This window comes from Saccoglossus kowalevskii, chromosome 20 (genome assembly GCF_978046115.1).
Source record: "Saccoglossus kowalevskii chromosome 20, keSacKowa6.1, whole genome shotgun sequence".
In the NCBI taxonomy this organism is placed as follows: Eukaryota; Metazoa; Hemichordata; class Enteropneusta; family Harrimaniidae; genus Saccoglossus; species Saccoglossus kowalevskii.
This window is the reverse complement of record NC_140660.1, coordinates 8,201,541-8,220,220: the sequence shown is the minus strand read 5'-3', so window position 1 is coordinate 8,220,220 and position 18,680 is coordinate 8,201,541. Positions and strand designations below refer to the sequence as shown.

At 36.7% G+C, this 18,680-nt stretch overlaps 1 protein-coding gene across 1 annotated transcript; it reads right to left on the bottom strand.

Annotated features, from left to right (window-relative positions):
* Positions 1-12,766: 12,766 nt before the first annotated feature.
* On the bottom strand, positions 12,767-17,809 carry LOC146729972 (uncharacterized). Its single transcript, XM_085494737.1, has one exon. It carries the CDS (start codon positions 17,807-17,809, stop codon positions 12,767-12,769), a length of 5,043 nt encoding a protein of 1,680 aa, XP_085350863.1.
* Positions 17,810-18,680: the final 871 nt, after the last annotated feature.

Sequence of the window (18,680 nt, the reverse complement as noted above, 5' to 3'; positions counted from 1 at the left end):
TTCCCCGAATGTTGGTGGTGTGATAGGGCAAAACGACATACTCTTCTATGCTTGCAATAACAACAATGGCGCGTAGAATACATTTCAAACGATTCAGTTGTGTATTCAGTTTATATATCATACGTGGGTAACAAATGAAATTGATGTCTGAGTGTTTGTCACACGTGTTAACATGTATTATATATTTTCAGACATTGACGAGTGTCAGATTAATAATGGTGGTTGTAGTCATGTGTGCACCAATGGCATTGGGAATTTCACGTGTAGCTGTCCTGGGGCTGGGACTGTTGAAAAATCAGGTGGATGTTTTTGTAAGTACCGAAAACAGTAAAAAAAATCAGCTATTATTTGACAGCACTGAATCATTTCATTGGAAATAAAACAGCACTTATTTGATGATCGGCATGACGAATTTCCAAGTTGTGTGAAAAAGATTGGAATTGTGGTTCCAACAATAACAGTAGCGTTCAAAATCGACATGGCAAAGTCAGTGTTATCATGTTATTCAGTGGTTGATTTTGCCAGATTTTGTTTGTTCCTCCTAAAAACATCGGAATTGGAGAAAATTATGTATATACTTGACAGAGTACCATTATTGATAAAATTAAATTATGTCCTTTTCTCACAGATGCTGGACCTACAGTCAATTGTTCCCGCTATTTTAAGTCATTTGAAATGATAAAAATGAACCTTGCTGAGGAAAGGTGTGCTGAATTTGGTGGAACACTGGCAATTCTTAACTCTGAAGCAAAGCTCTCTTCAATGGATTTTCTCGACAAGTATCCTTCGTATTGGATTGGTTTGAAGAAGGTGTCTGGACAGTATCAATGGCTAGACAACACAACACATAACATTAATGGAAATTGGGCTAACAAATACCCTCTCCAACAAGACGAATGTGGTCTACTGTAAGCAAACCATTATATAGAAAATAATTTATTATACATATTTATTATAATATCCCGGGCTTACAAGCATTCTACGCATGTCCGAGATGCAAATATATGCAAATATAGTTAAACCATTACATGACGTCAACGTGTTTATCATGTCTATTCGTGAAATGTAGATTGGCGTCACTTAAAGGCAAGATTTAAGAGTTGAGGGGAGTAGAGGACTATCAATTAGGCATCCTTACAAATTGGTTCCGGCAAACTATACATACAATTATGAAATAACCCCATCTCAGCTGCTAAAAAAAACATACTATAACGTGACTGAGTTGTCGCCAATCAACTTGGTAAAAATATTGTTTTTCTCCATAAAAACGAAAGAATTTAACAACGTTAAAAACAAAAGGTTTTTATCGTAGTGTTGATTATAGATTTCAAGCTGTCAGAGACTCTGGTACATTAATTTCTATTTGAGCATAATAACATAATCACGTGTTTTCAATGGCACGAACAACTGAAATTAACATAATACGAATTTTCGTACTGAACTAATGTTTAAATGTTTCCGATTTCTACATTGTAGATACCACATGACATATATAACTGCGGCATGTCAAGGAGGTTATTATTATCTCTGCGAAGAAAAAGGTAAATACCACCTATTGCAAATTACTCCTCACTGCACGAAGTATTACTGAATATATGCACTAGATTATAACGCTGTAACAGAATATTATTTAATATCAATAACTCTCAAACATGGGAAATGCTTGCTTATATATATTAAATGACGTTAAATTGTCATGGTTTTGATATAGCAATTTACACAACTTGACATAAGTATTCGTCATGGTTTTAGTATCACAAATTGCAACAATTGTATTAGTATATTAACGTCCTTATTTTAAACAACCTATTTTTTAAATGAATATATTATCAACGCAATTACAATGTTTAAGTGTCTTTCTTTTTGTTCATTTTTGTTCATAACATAACATTTCAAAAATGTATTTAGGGTAGCATTAATTATAATATATAAGAACTTAAAATTAATACACCTGGTGTGATTATTAGTTATTTTAATTTTTTTAAAGCGTATTTTTCGATTTTATCTTTGACAGTATGTTAATGCAATAGGAAGTAGACATGGTATGTGATGGAGACGAATGCCGCCAAACCCGGATATGTGTGACAAATGGAGAATATTATCTAGTGTTTGATTCAAGTAATGCAGAAAATACTGAATTATGTCAGGCAAATATAAACACTTATATAATATGAGAGGTACATTAATGTAAGTCTAATATTATATAAACGGGGATTACTGACGCATTTCACTAGCAATATAAAAAATATATAAAACATGACAATGTGTAACATGTACAATATATTCTTTATCATATGAGCAACTCTGTGTGAGCAAACGGTTATATCACGTGATATTCACACTAACCCACATGACTGGTTATTTTTTTCTGATAATCAATAACACTGTGACACAGAACGAAATTCAGAGATAGCATTCTATTCCCGTAACATAGCAAATGTTGGCATCTTCGTAGATGCGATAATTTCTTCTCTTTTCGGCAAAAAAACTAATGCTGATCCTGCGGCCCGCGAGATGTCGTCTTCATTTGTAATGAAGGGTTCTCTGTCATCATACTTGGACGACTTCTGTTTTCAAAATTGGATATTCTATTTGGGTGCGTGTTTAAAATTACATGGGAATCTATCAGACATAATTAAGTTTTTTTTAGAATTTTGCCGAATATTATGAGAAAGTTTAACATTTTCTAGATTAAGGTATAGATGCAGGTTCGTGGGCACTTGAGAGTGAATTTCCTTTTTTTTGCTCTTTATTATCCAAACAGTCTTGGCTATAGACTGTTAAAATTTCACAGCATTGTGAATAGTGGAACATACTCAAAAGACGATTTTAAAATATAGAAAACTGGTACAAACATTCTCTCTTTTGAATGCTTAGCAAGATTTAGCAAGGCTGTACATAAATAATCAAAAATAGACATGGTGAAAAAAAAGCAGTGACGGGAGCTCCATATTATGCACTCACTATATTTAACTTTTTACAAAACGATAATAGGTTTAAATTTGGAACTGTTACAGCCATTTTAATTATGAGCATTAGCAAACTTCTTACTGAGTGAATGGTTATGCAAATTAGCCATTATCTCCACTTGTGTTTTTCAGTTTAACATGGAAGTTCAAATCTAAATAGCTCGCACAATTCTTGTTTATTTTGAGTAAAACTTTCACACAACGTTTATCAGTTGTTTATTAACAAATGGGCGTTCAGGCCTATATATAATATGTTTTGTTTTCATATTACAAAGTTGTCAAGCAGGATGTGTGCCGTATAGTCAGTCCCGGTCAGTATTTCACACTTCGAATGTCATTGTCCGAGAATGCAATGCTTTAAAAATAAGCCCAGACGTCCTTTTGTTCGTAGAGACGTTGTCAAAATAGTGTGAAAATGTCAAGACAAACCGACAAAAACTGTGGGAGCTAATTAATTTTCAATCTCTCTGACCAACCAGAAAACACGAACGGAGATAATGGCCGTTTTATGAAAGTGACGTTAATCGTCCACAAAAATGGCTATTGCATAACGAAGACATGCCAAAATCCATCATACACCAACGCATGCTGATGTTCAATCGTCAGATAAAAAAATAAAATAAAAATATTTAGAATACTAGGGAAACGGACGTAAAATCGTCCGCGGAGTCAAAACCTTGCTTGAAAACTGTCATGGCGTCGTGTTATCTTTTCCACTTAGGGAGGGGCAAAATGGATTACGTAAAGCCGATGAGATATTCATACAGTTATACAAACATAGCGACCCCCATTGGGTGGGTTGAGTCTAAATTTACCTTTCCTCAAACCTTTAACAAATACTCTGTATGACGCAGTTTTTCATGATCTCCGGTAAAATGGATCGTGCGAAGTTAGACGGCCAGGTTGAAATGGGTCATAATATTTTGCTACACAACGGCTATTCACAGTTTTTGTACTCAATCGCTCAAACGCCGGTGAGAAAAAGTCGAAATGAAAGACAACTATTGTAAATCGAAACAGGTTCATTCAACTACGAGCAGACGCGATGGGTCGATAAAAATTAAAACGAAAACTGACCTCTGGAAATACCTCATTCATAGAGTGCCATAGTACCAGAGGTCGCCGAGCACGGCCGTACAACGTAATTTGCGACATCGCTACAGATGCATGCTCGCTAACAAGGGGGTTTCCGATTAAGGTAACCAAGATGGCATCGCAGAGTGCGTGATTTTCCGCGGTGTTTAAAAACAGAATCTCTTTGCCGATGTTTCTGTAATTTTCGGGGTATTTTTTATTTTTAAGTAACCGAGCATTTCACGTTTGTGTATTTTGCCACTGAAAAGTTAGTTATCGATGACAGCACAGCAATGGTCAGAATGGTGTTTATCCACTACTACATCGCAATGCTATCAGCACGGTGATCGTTACAGCGAAACGACAAATGTAAAATGTAAAAAATGCGTGAAAAAAAAAATATTTAACAGTACCCCACTGGAAGCTGCCAGGCTAGAAGTTGTCGAAATGTTGCGAGATAAGGGTGAAAAAGTTTACTTATCATTTACAACTGTATGTTTTTTGTATTCCGCTTGCATGCTGGAAGCGTCTACGTCTTGTCTTTTTTTGTAGTTTGCAAGACTAGTTGGTAGCACTTGAGGTAAGTTAAACAGGGTCGCGGACAGGAAGCAGGAAGTTACACCTCGCCGCAGCGTAACTGAGGCCAGCAATTCATTTGCATATAACATCAACAGTGACTTGTCAATCAAAGAGCAACGTAAACAAACTTTCGGGACTTTTAATCACATACGCGTGTCTCGATTCCCTATATTTTAAAATCCATTTTTGGGCATGTTCCAGCATTGACAATGCTCCGAAATTTCAACACTATCTAGCCAAGACTGTCTGAGTAAGAAAAGCAAAAAAAAAAAAAAAATTCACTCCGAGTGCCCACGAAAATGCATCCATACCTTAATTCATATTATGTCAGTAATTCAGCCAATCGAATTGTTAAAAGTGAGATTAATCCCCACACCAATTATTAGTGTTTTCCACTAAATGGTCTGTTTTATATTTACGTGCTGGCGGTGTTGCACATATGATAATGAGGTTGTTCTTAGCGGGAACTGAATTTCGAGCACAGTGTTTGCTATCGACTCATGATATATAATATGAAATGTTGTTTACATAATAGCATATAATGAGACAATGTTTAATGTAGATTATATAGTTTATCAAATGTAACCTTGAATAGGACGAGAGGGAGTAACTTTTCTCAGATCAATTTGAAGATTGTAACCTTTCTTCTTCTTCGATAAGGGTGTTTTGACAGTATTCCTAGATGTAGAAAATATTGGTCGTCCAGCCATCCTTAATAAAGAAAAGTACGTTTCGTACAAACATAACTCTTATAGTACAATAATTGGCTTAACATGAATGACACACAACGTATAATTGGGTTGATTCTTATGTTGGTAGAGTGTTAATTAGTGTTATATGAATGAATTTTGCTGTCTTTTAAGTTTACACAAACGTTGGAAAAGTAACGAGACACAGAGAACTTTTTCACAATATGTGTAGCTTTAAACGACGCACAATCACGTCGCCATACATGCATACGAGCTGTCAGGTAATTTTATTTTATATATATTATATCATTCGTATCACATTTTTATTATTTACAATATTTTATGTTGTAGTTTGTGTTGAAACGTCATTTATACAACCGTTTAGTTGATTTGTTTATTCCGGTTAAGTTTATGTTTTTGTTATTTAAATGAATGGAACAGTGCAAAATGAAGCTCGAGTAACATTTTGGTAGCTGGATCCTACTCTTGTTGAGTGGCGCATCGTCTTTTCTAACGCTCATGGTTGGTTTGTCCTCCGAGTAAACGTGCATTCTCTAAGTAGCTGGAGTTGTAATATTCTCTTCATGTTTTGACTGCATGATTCATGGTAGCCGACAGTTGCGTGTTCCTGAGATATGTGTACAGAAGTTTATGACAGTTTAAGATTAATAGATTATTTCATGTATTTTTATTTCAGTCGTACTTTCTTGAAACTATTCTGAAAACATCAAAAATGTTAATCAACACAATATCAATCTGTAACTTCATTTGTATTTTCTGTCACACGCATAATTATATATTTGACATAATTTGGGTCTATATTTCTTATATAATGTAATTATCGTTATTCACAGTTGTTATTTTTTTATATTTTATTTTATTTTTACGTTAACCACATATATAATTACATAAATTCATCCCATCAAAAGGGTAAAATTTCTACAAAAAATATGCCAACGAGATAATTATAATTATAAGAATACGAAAATAAGTTGTTATATATTGTTAATCAGAGAGCAGCTTTTGATTGTTTCGTCGTATTACATTGTGTATGTTTTAACTCAACTGGAATATTGTGAAGGGAATTATTAAAATCCCGACGAAACGATTGTATTTATAATACTCAAGTGCGCTGATTACCTCGGTATGCAAAATAACTGCACTAAAAAGCGTTTTTGCATTTTTGATCAGACATAAGACTTGCTATTGAATAGCGCGAAATCACTATTTTTATTTTCAAATAAATTATACCCAATTACATGGATAAAAATAAGAAAAAAAAACAATGCATATTTTATTTGATGTGTGCATGGAATTAATATATACATATATATATATATATATATATATATATATATATATCACTTCTGGTAGTCAAGAAAAATACTGCCCAATGCAGTTCACTCTGTAGATTGCAAAACGACTTTCAGATTCAAAATATTAGTTTCTCCATTGATTAATCATTTTAATTAACCCACTCTTCGATGCCTCCATAATAGACAACGTTTTCTAAAATCACTTAAAATTATTAAAGAAACCAAAATTTTAGCAATCAATTCACATATTTAACAGATCTTATCGAAATGTTATTGTTGTTGTTATTCCATTACGTATACTATGTATGGATAGAAAAAAATCGCGAATTAAGGTCAGGAGTAAGTAACAATTACATGTGTGCACAAATCTATACACAAATCCATATAGTGATCGTCCTGCCAAAAATATCAAAGTGTGAACAACTCAGTTGGCTTTAAATACTATAACTATATCGGTGCTAGACATCTGACAGCTATTGATATAACATATAACAATGTATATGTATATATACTGTTCACGGAATAGACCAATCAGTTACCACGATTTTGTAATAGCGGCACCCGGAAACTGATTGTAATGAGAGAGCCAAAAAACACAATAGAAGAAATAATTATGTCAGAAGAATAAACTGCTATACATGTATGTATTTTTGACATTTTGTCGTTAAATAGACATTAATTTTTTATCATTATGTGGATTATAACTGTTTATAAATAGTAATTTAAAATCAAGATGTCAAATTTGTGACCAAAATAGCTTAAATCATTACCTTCTTGCACCACACCCAAACCGTGATATTTGAGCATCCAATGTTTATTTCTTATGCTCATTAATGTGTATGATTCAAGCCTGATATTTTAATCAATGAATGTTCTGTATTTTCTATGTAATGTATATTTCACCGATATTCTTGATTAAGATAGCAATGTAATATCCTTCGAATTAGTTCTGTGAAAAATAAAAAAAATGCACAAAATGCCTGTCTAAAGTACTGTCTTGTTTGCATGTTCCCTAATCCCTTAAAGATATACATTACATAAAACAATGTAAAATATTAGAGAAAGTGTCGAAGTGTATATGCAAAGAATGTTGTATGCCGAAAGTAGGATGCCTTTGTTCTGCAGTAAAATCTCGACCTGGGTGATTATTCAGGGCGGGCATTTCGATGTGAACAACTTGCCCAAGAAAAGATGTTATTCAAATTGAACTAACTCACATTGTCTTTATTGTAATATCCAAACCACTGCAGGTGTACGGGTTAAGTCCCAAATTAAAAATACAATTATTATACATCTGTCACCATAATGCCATAAAATACTGCGTGCCATAATTTTGCGGTATTTCACGAGGTATTTTCATCTTACTATATTAGGAAACGCGAATTCCAAATATAGAATGATTACGCGTATAAGCATCCTCTAATATTAAACAACAAATATGGCTGCACAAGGGTTTTACCGAACTCCACACAAAGAAGTTCGCTGATTCTGTTCTAAACTTTTCGGATTTCAGCATTCCAATTATGTATCATTATGTATCATTGGGAGGAAAAGGATACCGAAAAGTATACACTCTGACAGTACGCCATCGCATACTCGCGCATACTTTTCGGTATCCTCGTAATAACCTCACATTACTCTGACAAGGAAAAGAGTCTTGCACAAACCACTGGCAGTGCCGTAAGCTTTATTGCCCCTAGCTTGGGAAGAAAGACTAAACTTCTCATTCAAATTTCATCACTGTTTTCAAACAGTATCATATGACACCAAATCATTTGTGATCTACAAATAACGGATGGACATTTAACGTCAAAATTTGTTCAAAAATGAGCGAAAAAGTTCTTATGTTATTTATAGCATATTCAAATCAAACACCGATCAATTGCATTTGGGTTTCATATGGTCTAATTTATAAATGAAATTAATAAACAGTGGCTTGTTTTGTTCATACAATATTATATTTACATCAAATAATTCAAATTAATACATAGCACTGAAAAATATTAAATATTCTGTTTTTGAATGTATAAATCACATCAAGTAGAATCACTTTTGCCCAGTACAGCAGAAAACTTAAATACTATCACATGAATTTTGGTCATGTTTTCTGCGGTCTTGAATAAAATAGTGTCGCAATTATGAATATTCGGAATGCAAGTTCAAATATTCAAGACCAACAATTAATATTTTGAAGCGTTTGTCTCAGAAACACCCGATTACTACATATACATTTTAAATGCTATTCAATTACAATCTCAACAATGACCGTGTCACCACTGCGTTATATATGTATATATACATATATATCATTTCCGCGCATTACAACTTTTATGGCGAGTGTATTTTGAGGCTAGGCGTCCAATGTTCAAGCTAACTTATTTTTAACGCTTTATATGAGGTTATTATGATATTTTGAAGGATCTGGACATATCGCTCGTTTCCATGTGATAAAACGCGATCGGCGGCAAATAACGTGTAAATAAATTGATAGTACAAAACAATCAAATGTTAATGATCACACGCAAAACATTTGAATTTCAGATTAGATTTTTTTAAAACAAGTTTAGGTTCACAGTTACTAATAGATTTTATAGTATTTTTTTTTGAAATTGAAATTCGGTGTGATTCGTATTTGTGGCTATAGGACGTAATATTCCATTTGTTTCCGTTTTATTGTGATTTTTTTATTTCTGAATTATTTGTCTGTCTTCTATAATAAACAAGGTATCAATTAACAGAAGGGGAACTCCCAGACATATCCCGTGATTGCGCTCTGACACCGAACCCGGATAAGTCAGTAGATTCTGCCCAGTTATATAAAAAAACAAATTGTTACAAGTGATAACACAATTGTGGCCTCTCTTAATTTAGTTTTTCTAGAAAAACATTGGACAGGCTTTATGTGTGTGTAGTTTTATGTGACATCAGAGATTCTGCTTACGTCACTTCAATTTTGCGTTTGTTAATATTAGATGAGGTTTTGAAAAGGAGGCCCCACGACTATTTGTGAAGAAAAAAATGTCTATAGGCCAAGTATTTAAATAAAAAGTATGAAAGGAAACAAAAGCCTAGCAAATGGTAGTGGGAAAAAATGATGGTCGATTCTTTTGTGACTTTGCAATTAGGGATTTTCCTATATCACACAACCAGACTATGATTACTTTATTTGAGAAAACGGGACGAGGAAGATTTTATCTGAAAAATTGGGCAATTTCATTATGGAATGTAAACTTGCTTCGAAATGTCTGACAAATCATCTGGCAAAGGTTCTTTGAGCTGATAGACCATACATAGGCAGCCTTTGTAAAATACCGTGATATTCATGTCCGTGTGTTACGACCCTGGGCCAAGGTCTAATTGGCAGTTCAGTCTTAAACTCAGAGACTAACGTATGATACGAGCCTCCACTTCCGATAATGGAAGAATGACATACAATAAGTGGTACTAAACCAGACCCATTGCACTAGTCCAGATATTTCAACAGTAATGGCCATGAGTACAGGCATGAATTAATAAATATTAACATAACACACATAATCTAGATTAATCTAGATTAATATACAGGTGGAATACAACTCCGAACTAAATTGGTCAAATACAACATGCATATAATATTCCCGCCGTATTAAATTCGTTACAAACTAAGGCCAAGTAATCTGAACATAAATATACTATCCCAACACCAGACTACACCTGGGTTTTACAACAACGAACTCCAATTCACTAATTAAACAGTGGCTTCTAAAACACCACAAAACCGCAATAATCACTACAACAATCCAAGTTGCTACTACTAATAGTACTATATTTAAACAGTGGCTGCAGACACCACCAAATCGCATTCATTATGATATAACTACACTCGATTGTGGCACAATACACTAACACAATCGTATCACAACAACATCTTCACTTAATAGAAATAATTATTCGGAATGCTTGTCCCTTAAAACAGGTTATCAATTACAATATGCTGTTATACCAATCATAGGCACAGGGTTTTTATATGAATACAAAAATGTTAGTAATTACTTTAGTTCAGTTCGTAAACACAGTCAGTTTCGAAGGAAATATTTTTGGCCATTGTAACGCAGAAATACACAAACGCTGGAATGATAATGTAGAATCACGTACCTGTGACGGTGACGTCCACGCACCTTGCAATCCTCTGGCCATAGGGTTGAGGTAATCAGTCGGCGATGTTCATGCACATTACAGTTCTTTAGATGTTAAGATGAAGTAGCGAGTCGACGAACACGCACATGAACAAACTGCTGCACTCGGCGGAGAATGGCATAGCAGACCATGATAACGTACGACCAGAGGTAACATCTTCGAAACCAATAGTTAACCGGGACACAATTGTCCTACACGCCACGTGGTGACACTTGGACCTTGACAAACCTGCTGATCACGCGAGGTATTGTAATAAATGACAACGAATTCAAGTCTGGCGACCCCTTTATAGACAATGCATGGGCGACTAACTAGCTCTATGGTAAATGTGTTCGCATTCACAAAAACAAACACTAAACAAAACACAGAAATACGCAAAACCGTGTTAGACCGATAGACGACAATTTTCAAGGAAGCAAATATGAAAACTCTTCTCTTGACAATTGATTTTGAGAAGACCTTCGATATGGTCAATTGCGCGTTTGTATGTGTAAATTTAAATTTGGGTATAATATTCGAAGGTCACTGTAAATTGTATGATATTTCAATCTATTCCGCTGATTTTTTTATCTAAGAAAGATAAGAATTCGAAACATTCGAGATTTATTCGTTCATCACTTTGAATTATAATTTTTGCCCGTGATTGTAAAAAAAATACCGCAGGGAAATTACACATTATTTCCCCATTCATATGAAAACATGTTTTCTGTCCGTTGGTGGCGCTACTCAAATGAAATAATCGCCCCCAATAAAGATCAAAACCCTGCATTCCGTCTGTACGTGTTCTTGGTAATATATGGTTCCTCAATTCATTCCTAGCATGGCATGGACACATTCGTAAAAATAATGATAATAACAATGAAACTGGCCTGTCTGCACCATGCCCTGAGTCTATCCGGTCAAGCACTGCTTTGGCAATTGGTGAACAATTGTTTCATCATGAAATCTAACGAATATTGGTTTAGCGTTGAGGTTATATATTCCAATTGACAGTGAAATTAATGTAACCATGATGCATTGGTAGTACGACCGTACTACTTGATGCTGTGCTGGAAGTTTATTAAAATAATTAAACGCTGTGTGGGCGAGTATAGGGATAGTTGATACAAGATGATGCTTACAGTATGATGGTTAACACACAACTGGTTTATTCAGAAAGACACTAAGCTATTAAATATACAGTACACAGGATGTAGTAATTAAAGTCAAACATGATCCAGATGTCAGGCGACAGTTTAGCTTTGTATTTGATCTAGCTATTAAACTTGGTATCTGGATTGTTACGTAATCGTAACGTAGACATCATGTCTGTTCCCGACATTGTCCGGGCGGCCGAAAGTAAACAAATTAATTTCGACAGTAAGGGTTGATATTGCGTTGTGTAAATTATTAAAATGATGACGAATAACAATCGGTAAATTATAACGATAGATAACGATAAAATAATATACTTAGTCTAGTAAACAACACTAAGTCGGGTAATACACTCGTAAGTGTATGTCAACATACTAAAAGTTCACGAAATAACGAAAATTATTTCTAACGAATCACGATAACAAAAATCTAAGCTAATAGTTCACGGCATTCTACGTTATGTATCGAGTAAAAATTCAAAGTTTTAATTGTCACATAAATCACTATAAAAAGGTGTCTTGAATCTTTAACTTTGCAATAGTGGCAGCATTGCGTTGAGGACGTTGTAAATCGTGTCGTACTTGTTTTCCACTAGTTTCGTTGTCGGCATTCCCGTCATCAGATGTATTTTCAACAGCAATGAGTTCAAGCGGATAAAGTTTACATATTGGACGGCTGGTTTTTCCCGTTTTCGTTCGAATATCCGCCGATCTCACAAGTCCATCATTTCCAACATGTAGTTTTTCAACTTTAGCGAGCGGCCAGAGTAACCGTTTTTGAGTGTCACTGTGGACTAACACGATATCTCCGATTTTAATTATATTACTTGTCATATGTTTTTGTTACTCTGGTGACGTTCTCGTAGCGCTAGAATATATTCCGTTAAACATCTGCGGTGGAATCTTTGGTGTAATTCGGCTAGATATTTTGCCCGTTTATTGGCTTCACTCGGTGTGGTGATCTCGAAGTCTGCGTCTGAGTCAATGAGTGTATGTGGTAACGGTGTTAACAATCTGCCGTTAATTAGATGTGATGGTGTCAATGGCTGAGGATCATTTATGTCGGTGGAAATGTGCGTAAGAGGACGATCATTTAGTACTGCCTCTATTTCACACACAAGTGTTACCAGTTCATCCATATTCACAAAAGCACGTCCTAACACTTTACGAAGACAGTTCTTTGTCATCCCAATGAGTCTTTCATAAAACCCACCAAAGTTAGGCGCGCGTTTGGGTATAAAGTTCCATGTTATTCCCTTCCCGGCAAGGAAAGATTTAATCTCGTTCTCATTGAATAGATTATTGAGTTCGTTATTAGCGGCACAGAATGTACTTTGATTGTCCGATATTATGATATGCGGATACGATCTTCTGGCGGCGAATCGGCGGAGGGCCCGTAAAAACGCGGCTGGTGTCAAGTTTGGTACCACCTCCAGATGGACCGCACGTGTAGAAGCACAAGTAAATAAGCAGATGTAGGCCTTCGTTTTGCTCCCATCATACCGTTTTATGTGTAATTCTCCTGTGTAATCCAAGCCGGTTACACGAAAGGGCGGTGCTTGAGTCACCCTGTTGCTAGGTAGGGGCGGAGCTAGTGGTACTTCATAGGATTTACCGCCAAGCCTTTTACAGGTTATACATTTATTTAAGACAGACTTCACGATTGATCGACATTTCGGTATCCAATACCGTTGCCTTAGTAACGTAACTGTGGATTCAACTCCTGAGTGTAGAGTCTGCGCATGCGTCTGAGTAATGATTAGTTCGCTGAACTTGTGATGCGCTGGCAACAGAATAGGGAATTTTGCATCATAATCTACAGGCGCGTTATGAATTCGTCCTCCGCATCGAATAATATTCTCGTCGTCTAGATACAGCTTTAGTTGTCGCGCTAACGGGAAATTAGATTGTGATTTGAGAGCAGATTTCTCGTTGCAGTATCTCTGGTTTTGAACGGAATAAATCCACATCGTTTCGGCATGACACAGTTCTTGGGTAGTAATAGATCCTACGTCGCGTGTGGTTTTGTCACGTTTCAAGTTTGATATAAACCTAGAGACAAGTGTGGTAACTCGTAGGAGTTTTGATAGTGACTGAAAGCGATCAATGTCGATAACTTTGCTGATGTCACATGTTTTAGCTACGCAGATCTCGGTATTCAACTTGTCACAGGGTTTCAGTTCATCAACGTTTTCTAGTTCATCACGGTGACAATTTGTATTCATGTCTTTCACTGGTTCAAACTCATCTGTGATATTTAATTTGAGTACAGCATTTTCTGCCGCGTCGAATAGATCACATTTTGGCCATTTGCCGCCTTTAAGCCAATGTGGTCCTTCCCACCAAAGTTTAGAACGATTAAGATCATTGGTAGTTATTCCGCGAGTCAGTAAGTCAGCTGGGTTTTCTGCCGTAGGACAGTATTTGATGTCGTCAAACGGACCGGCGCGTATTTCGCGTACTCTGTTTTCAACGAAAACAGGCAGTGTTTTGTGACTTCTGATCCAGTGAATAGTGATTTGACTGTCTGACCACAGTACGCATTTGTTGATTTTGACATTTGTTAATGCCTTTAGCACAAAATCGGCTAAACGGGTTGCGATCGTTGCAGCGACTAGTTCTAAACGTGGTAATGTCATTGGTCTAACAGGATTCACACGTGATTTCGCTATAACAATAGACGTATGGTTTCCATTCTTTAGATATGCGACAGCTCCATGGGCTGTTGTTTTGCTGGCGTCCGCGAACACATGAAGTTCATACTCGTCGGTTTCAGTATTGCTGTCAGTGAAAAATGTCCGATTCACGGTCGTTTCTTTCACGCTGTCAAGATTCTGGCGGATATTTCCCCATTCTTCGGTTAGGTCGGTGGAAATTGGTGTGTCCCAAGATAGACCCGCTTTCCATAGTTTTTTAATGAAAGATTTCGCTTTCACGTGGACTGGAGCTAAATATCCCAATGGATCAAACAAGCGTGATGTGTAACGCACAATCTCGCGTTTTGTATGGAGATTGTCAGAATTTGTTTGCCCAATGTCCGTATTAGGATAGTGTATTGTGTCTTGATGGGTGTTCCATCGTAATCCAAGTATGTTGACATTACTTTGGGATTCAGCAGTTTTGTCCGTTTCTAACCGGTTACGCAACATGGGGTCATTTGTAGCCCATGATCTTAAATTAAGTCCGGCATCGCGCATCATTTCTGTAGATCGTTCGTAGTACTTTGTAGCGTCAACGGTGTTTTTCACTCCGGTTAATACATTATCCACGTAGATATTTGATTTTAGATCCTTAGAAATAGTACATTCTTGAGATTCTAGATGAGTTTTAATTACTGCATTGAGCATAAACGGAGAACTCGTGGAACCGAATAAAACGACTTTGAAGCGATATACGTCCATCTCTCCGTGGGGGTCCGAAGGGTCCTTCAACCAGAAGAATTTAGTGAATTCTTGATCATTATCAGCAAGTTTCACATTCAGAAATGCTTTTTCGATATCGCTTGAAAGTCCGATATTATGTGTACGGAATCGAAGCAGCATTTTGACTAGGTCATTATTGATTGACGGTCCGGTTTCCAGGCATTCATTTAAACTCGGTTGGTCGCGGTATTTCGCACTGCAGTTATATACTACTCTAATCGGTGTAGTAGACGATTGCTTTTCTACGGGATGATGTGGGATATAATGTCCACGTTTTGGGTCATCATCGACGATTTTTTCAATGAAGTCTCGATTTAATTGTTCTTGGATAATAGAGTTGTAAACTTCACGCATTTCTGGAGTTAAACGTTGAGCCATTGATCTGGTTCTGGATTTGGCAAGCGTGTAGTTTGTTGGAAGGGGTGCATGACTTTCCTTCCATGGTAATTCAGCGATGTACTTGTTGCCTTCTCGCTTGATTTTCGTGTCACGGTATTGTTCAAATGTTTGTTTAACATTAGTTTCCTCGTCGCCTTTGTTCGATATGCCGATGGACTCTAAGTCCCAATACTTGGTCACTAACTGTTCTTCCGATTCGGTATTGGTTAGAATTTTCATCACTGTTGTATTCATCACAGAAATAGTATCTAGTTTAGATGGTCCGGACAACAAGTAACCCAGTTTAGAAGCGACAGCGGTAGGTCCATTTCCCCTGACGACGCGATCTTCTACTATGGACCAATAGTAATCGGCCCCTATTAACAGATCGATTTCCATCTCTTCCGATTTTACTTGTGGAGCAAGACTCAGTCCGTGTAAGTAAACATGCTTCTGTACGGTTGCTTCGATGTAGTTATGTACCGGAGAACTAATTTTCGGTACAATAAGTGAACGTAAAGTAATGTTGCCAGAATTGGTCTTCAGCAATAGATCTACAGATTTGATCGCACGCACTCCGGTGTTATCTTTGCCAAAAGTACCTAAGCTTAGGTGTTCGATTTCACAGTCTGCGTTTTCAATCCCTAAACGTCTAGCTGTCGACTCAGTAATGAATGTTCGCTGAGCGCCTTCGTCAAACATAATATTACATTCTGTAGTCACGCGTTTACGGGAGATATTTCCAATCGCTGTTTTCAATAATGTTGGTCCAGACGTTGGAGTTAATTTCACATGTGTAGTATTTGGTGTTTCCGTGGTAGTGCGGGTATTCTCTCCATGTTTTTGACTGGCATCGCAGATCGATGTGTGATGTCTTTTTCCACACTTACGGCACGAGAATTTACTCCAACATTCAGTCGATCTGTGTTTTCCACCAAAGCAATTAAAACATATCTTGTTTGTCACCAGTATTTCCATACGGGTCTTACCGTCTAACACGACTTGACATCTTCCCGATAGGTGAGATCCCCGGCAGAACACACACGGTTTCGGTTTGGCTCTGGTCCCCACATGTAGAGTAGCGGCAGTAGGAATTGGATTATCGTATTGTTCATTTCCGATGTTGATTGCGGCCTGGTTTGCTTGTATCTCTTTATAAAGAGCATCCTTCAGTTCTGTTATGGTCCACGCCTTATCGCCATGTTCACGTGAAATCTGTATTTTCACACTTTGGGGCAGTTTATCTAGAACAATAGGAACTAGTAGTTCGCCGTAACTTTCTTCAGTTTTCCCCAGAGCTTTAAGGCCTCTTATATGTGTTTCTAACGAATCATAAAAGGAGCGAATACTCACAATAGTAGTGTTCGGTTTTGGTAGTTGCCACAACGCTGTCATGTGACATGAAATCAGTTTGTGTGGCTGCCCATAGCGGTCTTTCAATAGTTGTAATGCTTCCTTGTAGTTTGCGCTGCTCAGTTGTAGTCCCTCTATTGTTTTTGCGGCTTCACCTTCTACTTGTGCCATTAGGTATTGATATTTCTGTATATCTTCTAAGGAACTATCTTGATCCACTGCTGCATTGAAAGTGTCAATGAATGCGTTCCATTTCATGAAATCACCATCGAATTTCGGCAATTCCAGTTTTGGTAGGTTGACTTTCCGACTTGACTGGTATAGTGACGATGACGAGCCGTTGGTTAAGGTGTCCGGTAAAGTAGGTATAGATGTTACAGGAGACTTAGTTCTAAGATAGTGCTTGATAGTTGCAACACTCTCATTGTTGGAAATATGGTAGTCATCGATCTCTTCGAATAGCTTGCTGTACGCTCCTTCATCAGTTGTATTTGCAAGGATTATATCATCCAGGCTTTCTAGGGTCTGCATTCGTTGTTCGATGTTGACCACCGTTGTATCTAGCAGAACTAGGTCGGACTGACTTGGGTTTTCTTTGGCGAGGATCTGCTCAGCTTTCTTGAGTTGTTTAGTCATCTGACATCGATGACCGCGTCTTTTCATGGTGGTTTCTTGTACTACATCCCTTCTCACGGTCTGTTCGGGTTCTTCGTCGGACATGGTAATTTGTTATAAACTTGATCGGTCTCTGCAACGTTTTCTGTTTTCGACGACAATCCTGGTCTCGGCACCAAATGTGGGCGAGTATAGGGATAGTTGATACAAGATGATACTTACAGTATGATGGTTAACACACAACTGGTTTATTCAGAAAGACACTAAGCTATTAAATATACATATTTTAAAGTCAAACATGATCCAGATGTCAGGCGACAGTTTAGCTTTGTATTTGATCTAGCTATTAAACTTGGTATCTGGGTGGTTACGTAATCGTAACGTAGACATCATGTCTGTTCCCGACACGCTGCTTGTTAGTGATTTAAAAATCAATCTAGCTTCGCGCCCGTGACTTTAAACTCATGTTGAAAGAACGTTTCATTTCTCAACCTGAACAGTGTAACTCCTATATGTGCAACATAAAATACAAGAGGGCGCTCATTCAACAACGTGTGTATTTGCACCGGCTCTTCATAAGTTGTTAATTATAGGAAACCTCTAACACCCTGTACTACGAATGTCTAAATAGCTTTGAAGCTTGTCTTGACACTTTATCAGCAGGGGGAAGTGATTGCGTAATAATTGGCGATGTGAATACCGACACTACCCATAACGCTACTCCCGCTGCTCATTATAATACTCTACTAAATTCTTACAACTTTCTCAATTATTTCAACTCGCGTTACAGAACATAATTGTACAACTGTAGACCACCTCGTAACAAATATTACTGATTATTTCATTGAATGTGGTACTAGTCAGTCAGATATCACAGACCATTATCCTATATTTGGAACAAATAAACGTTTCAATCATGTAATTAAATCAGAAGCCGACAATCACTGTTTAGATATTAAGAATTACGATCAACACG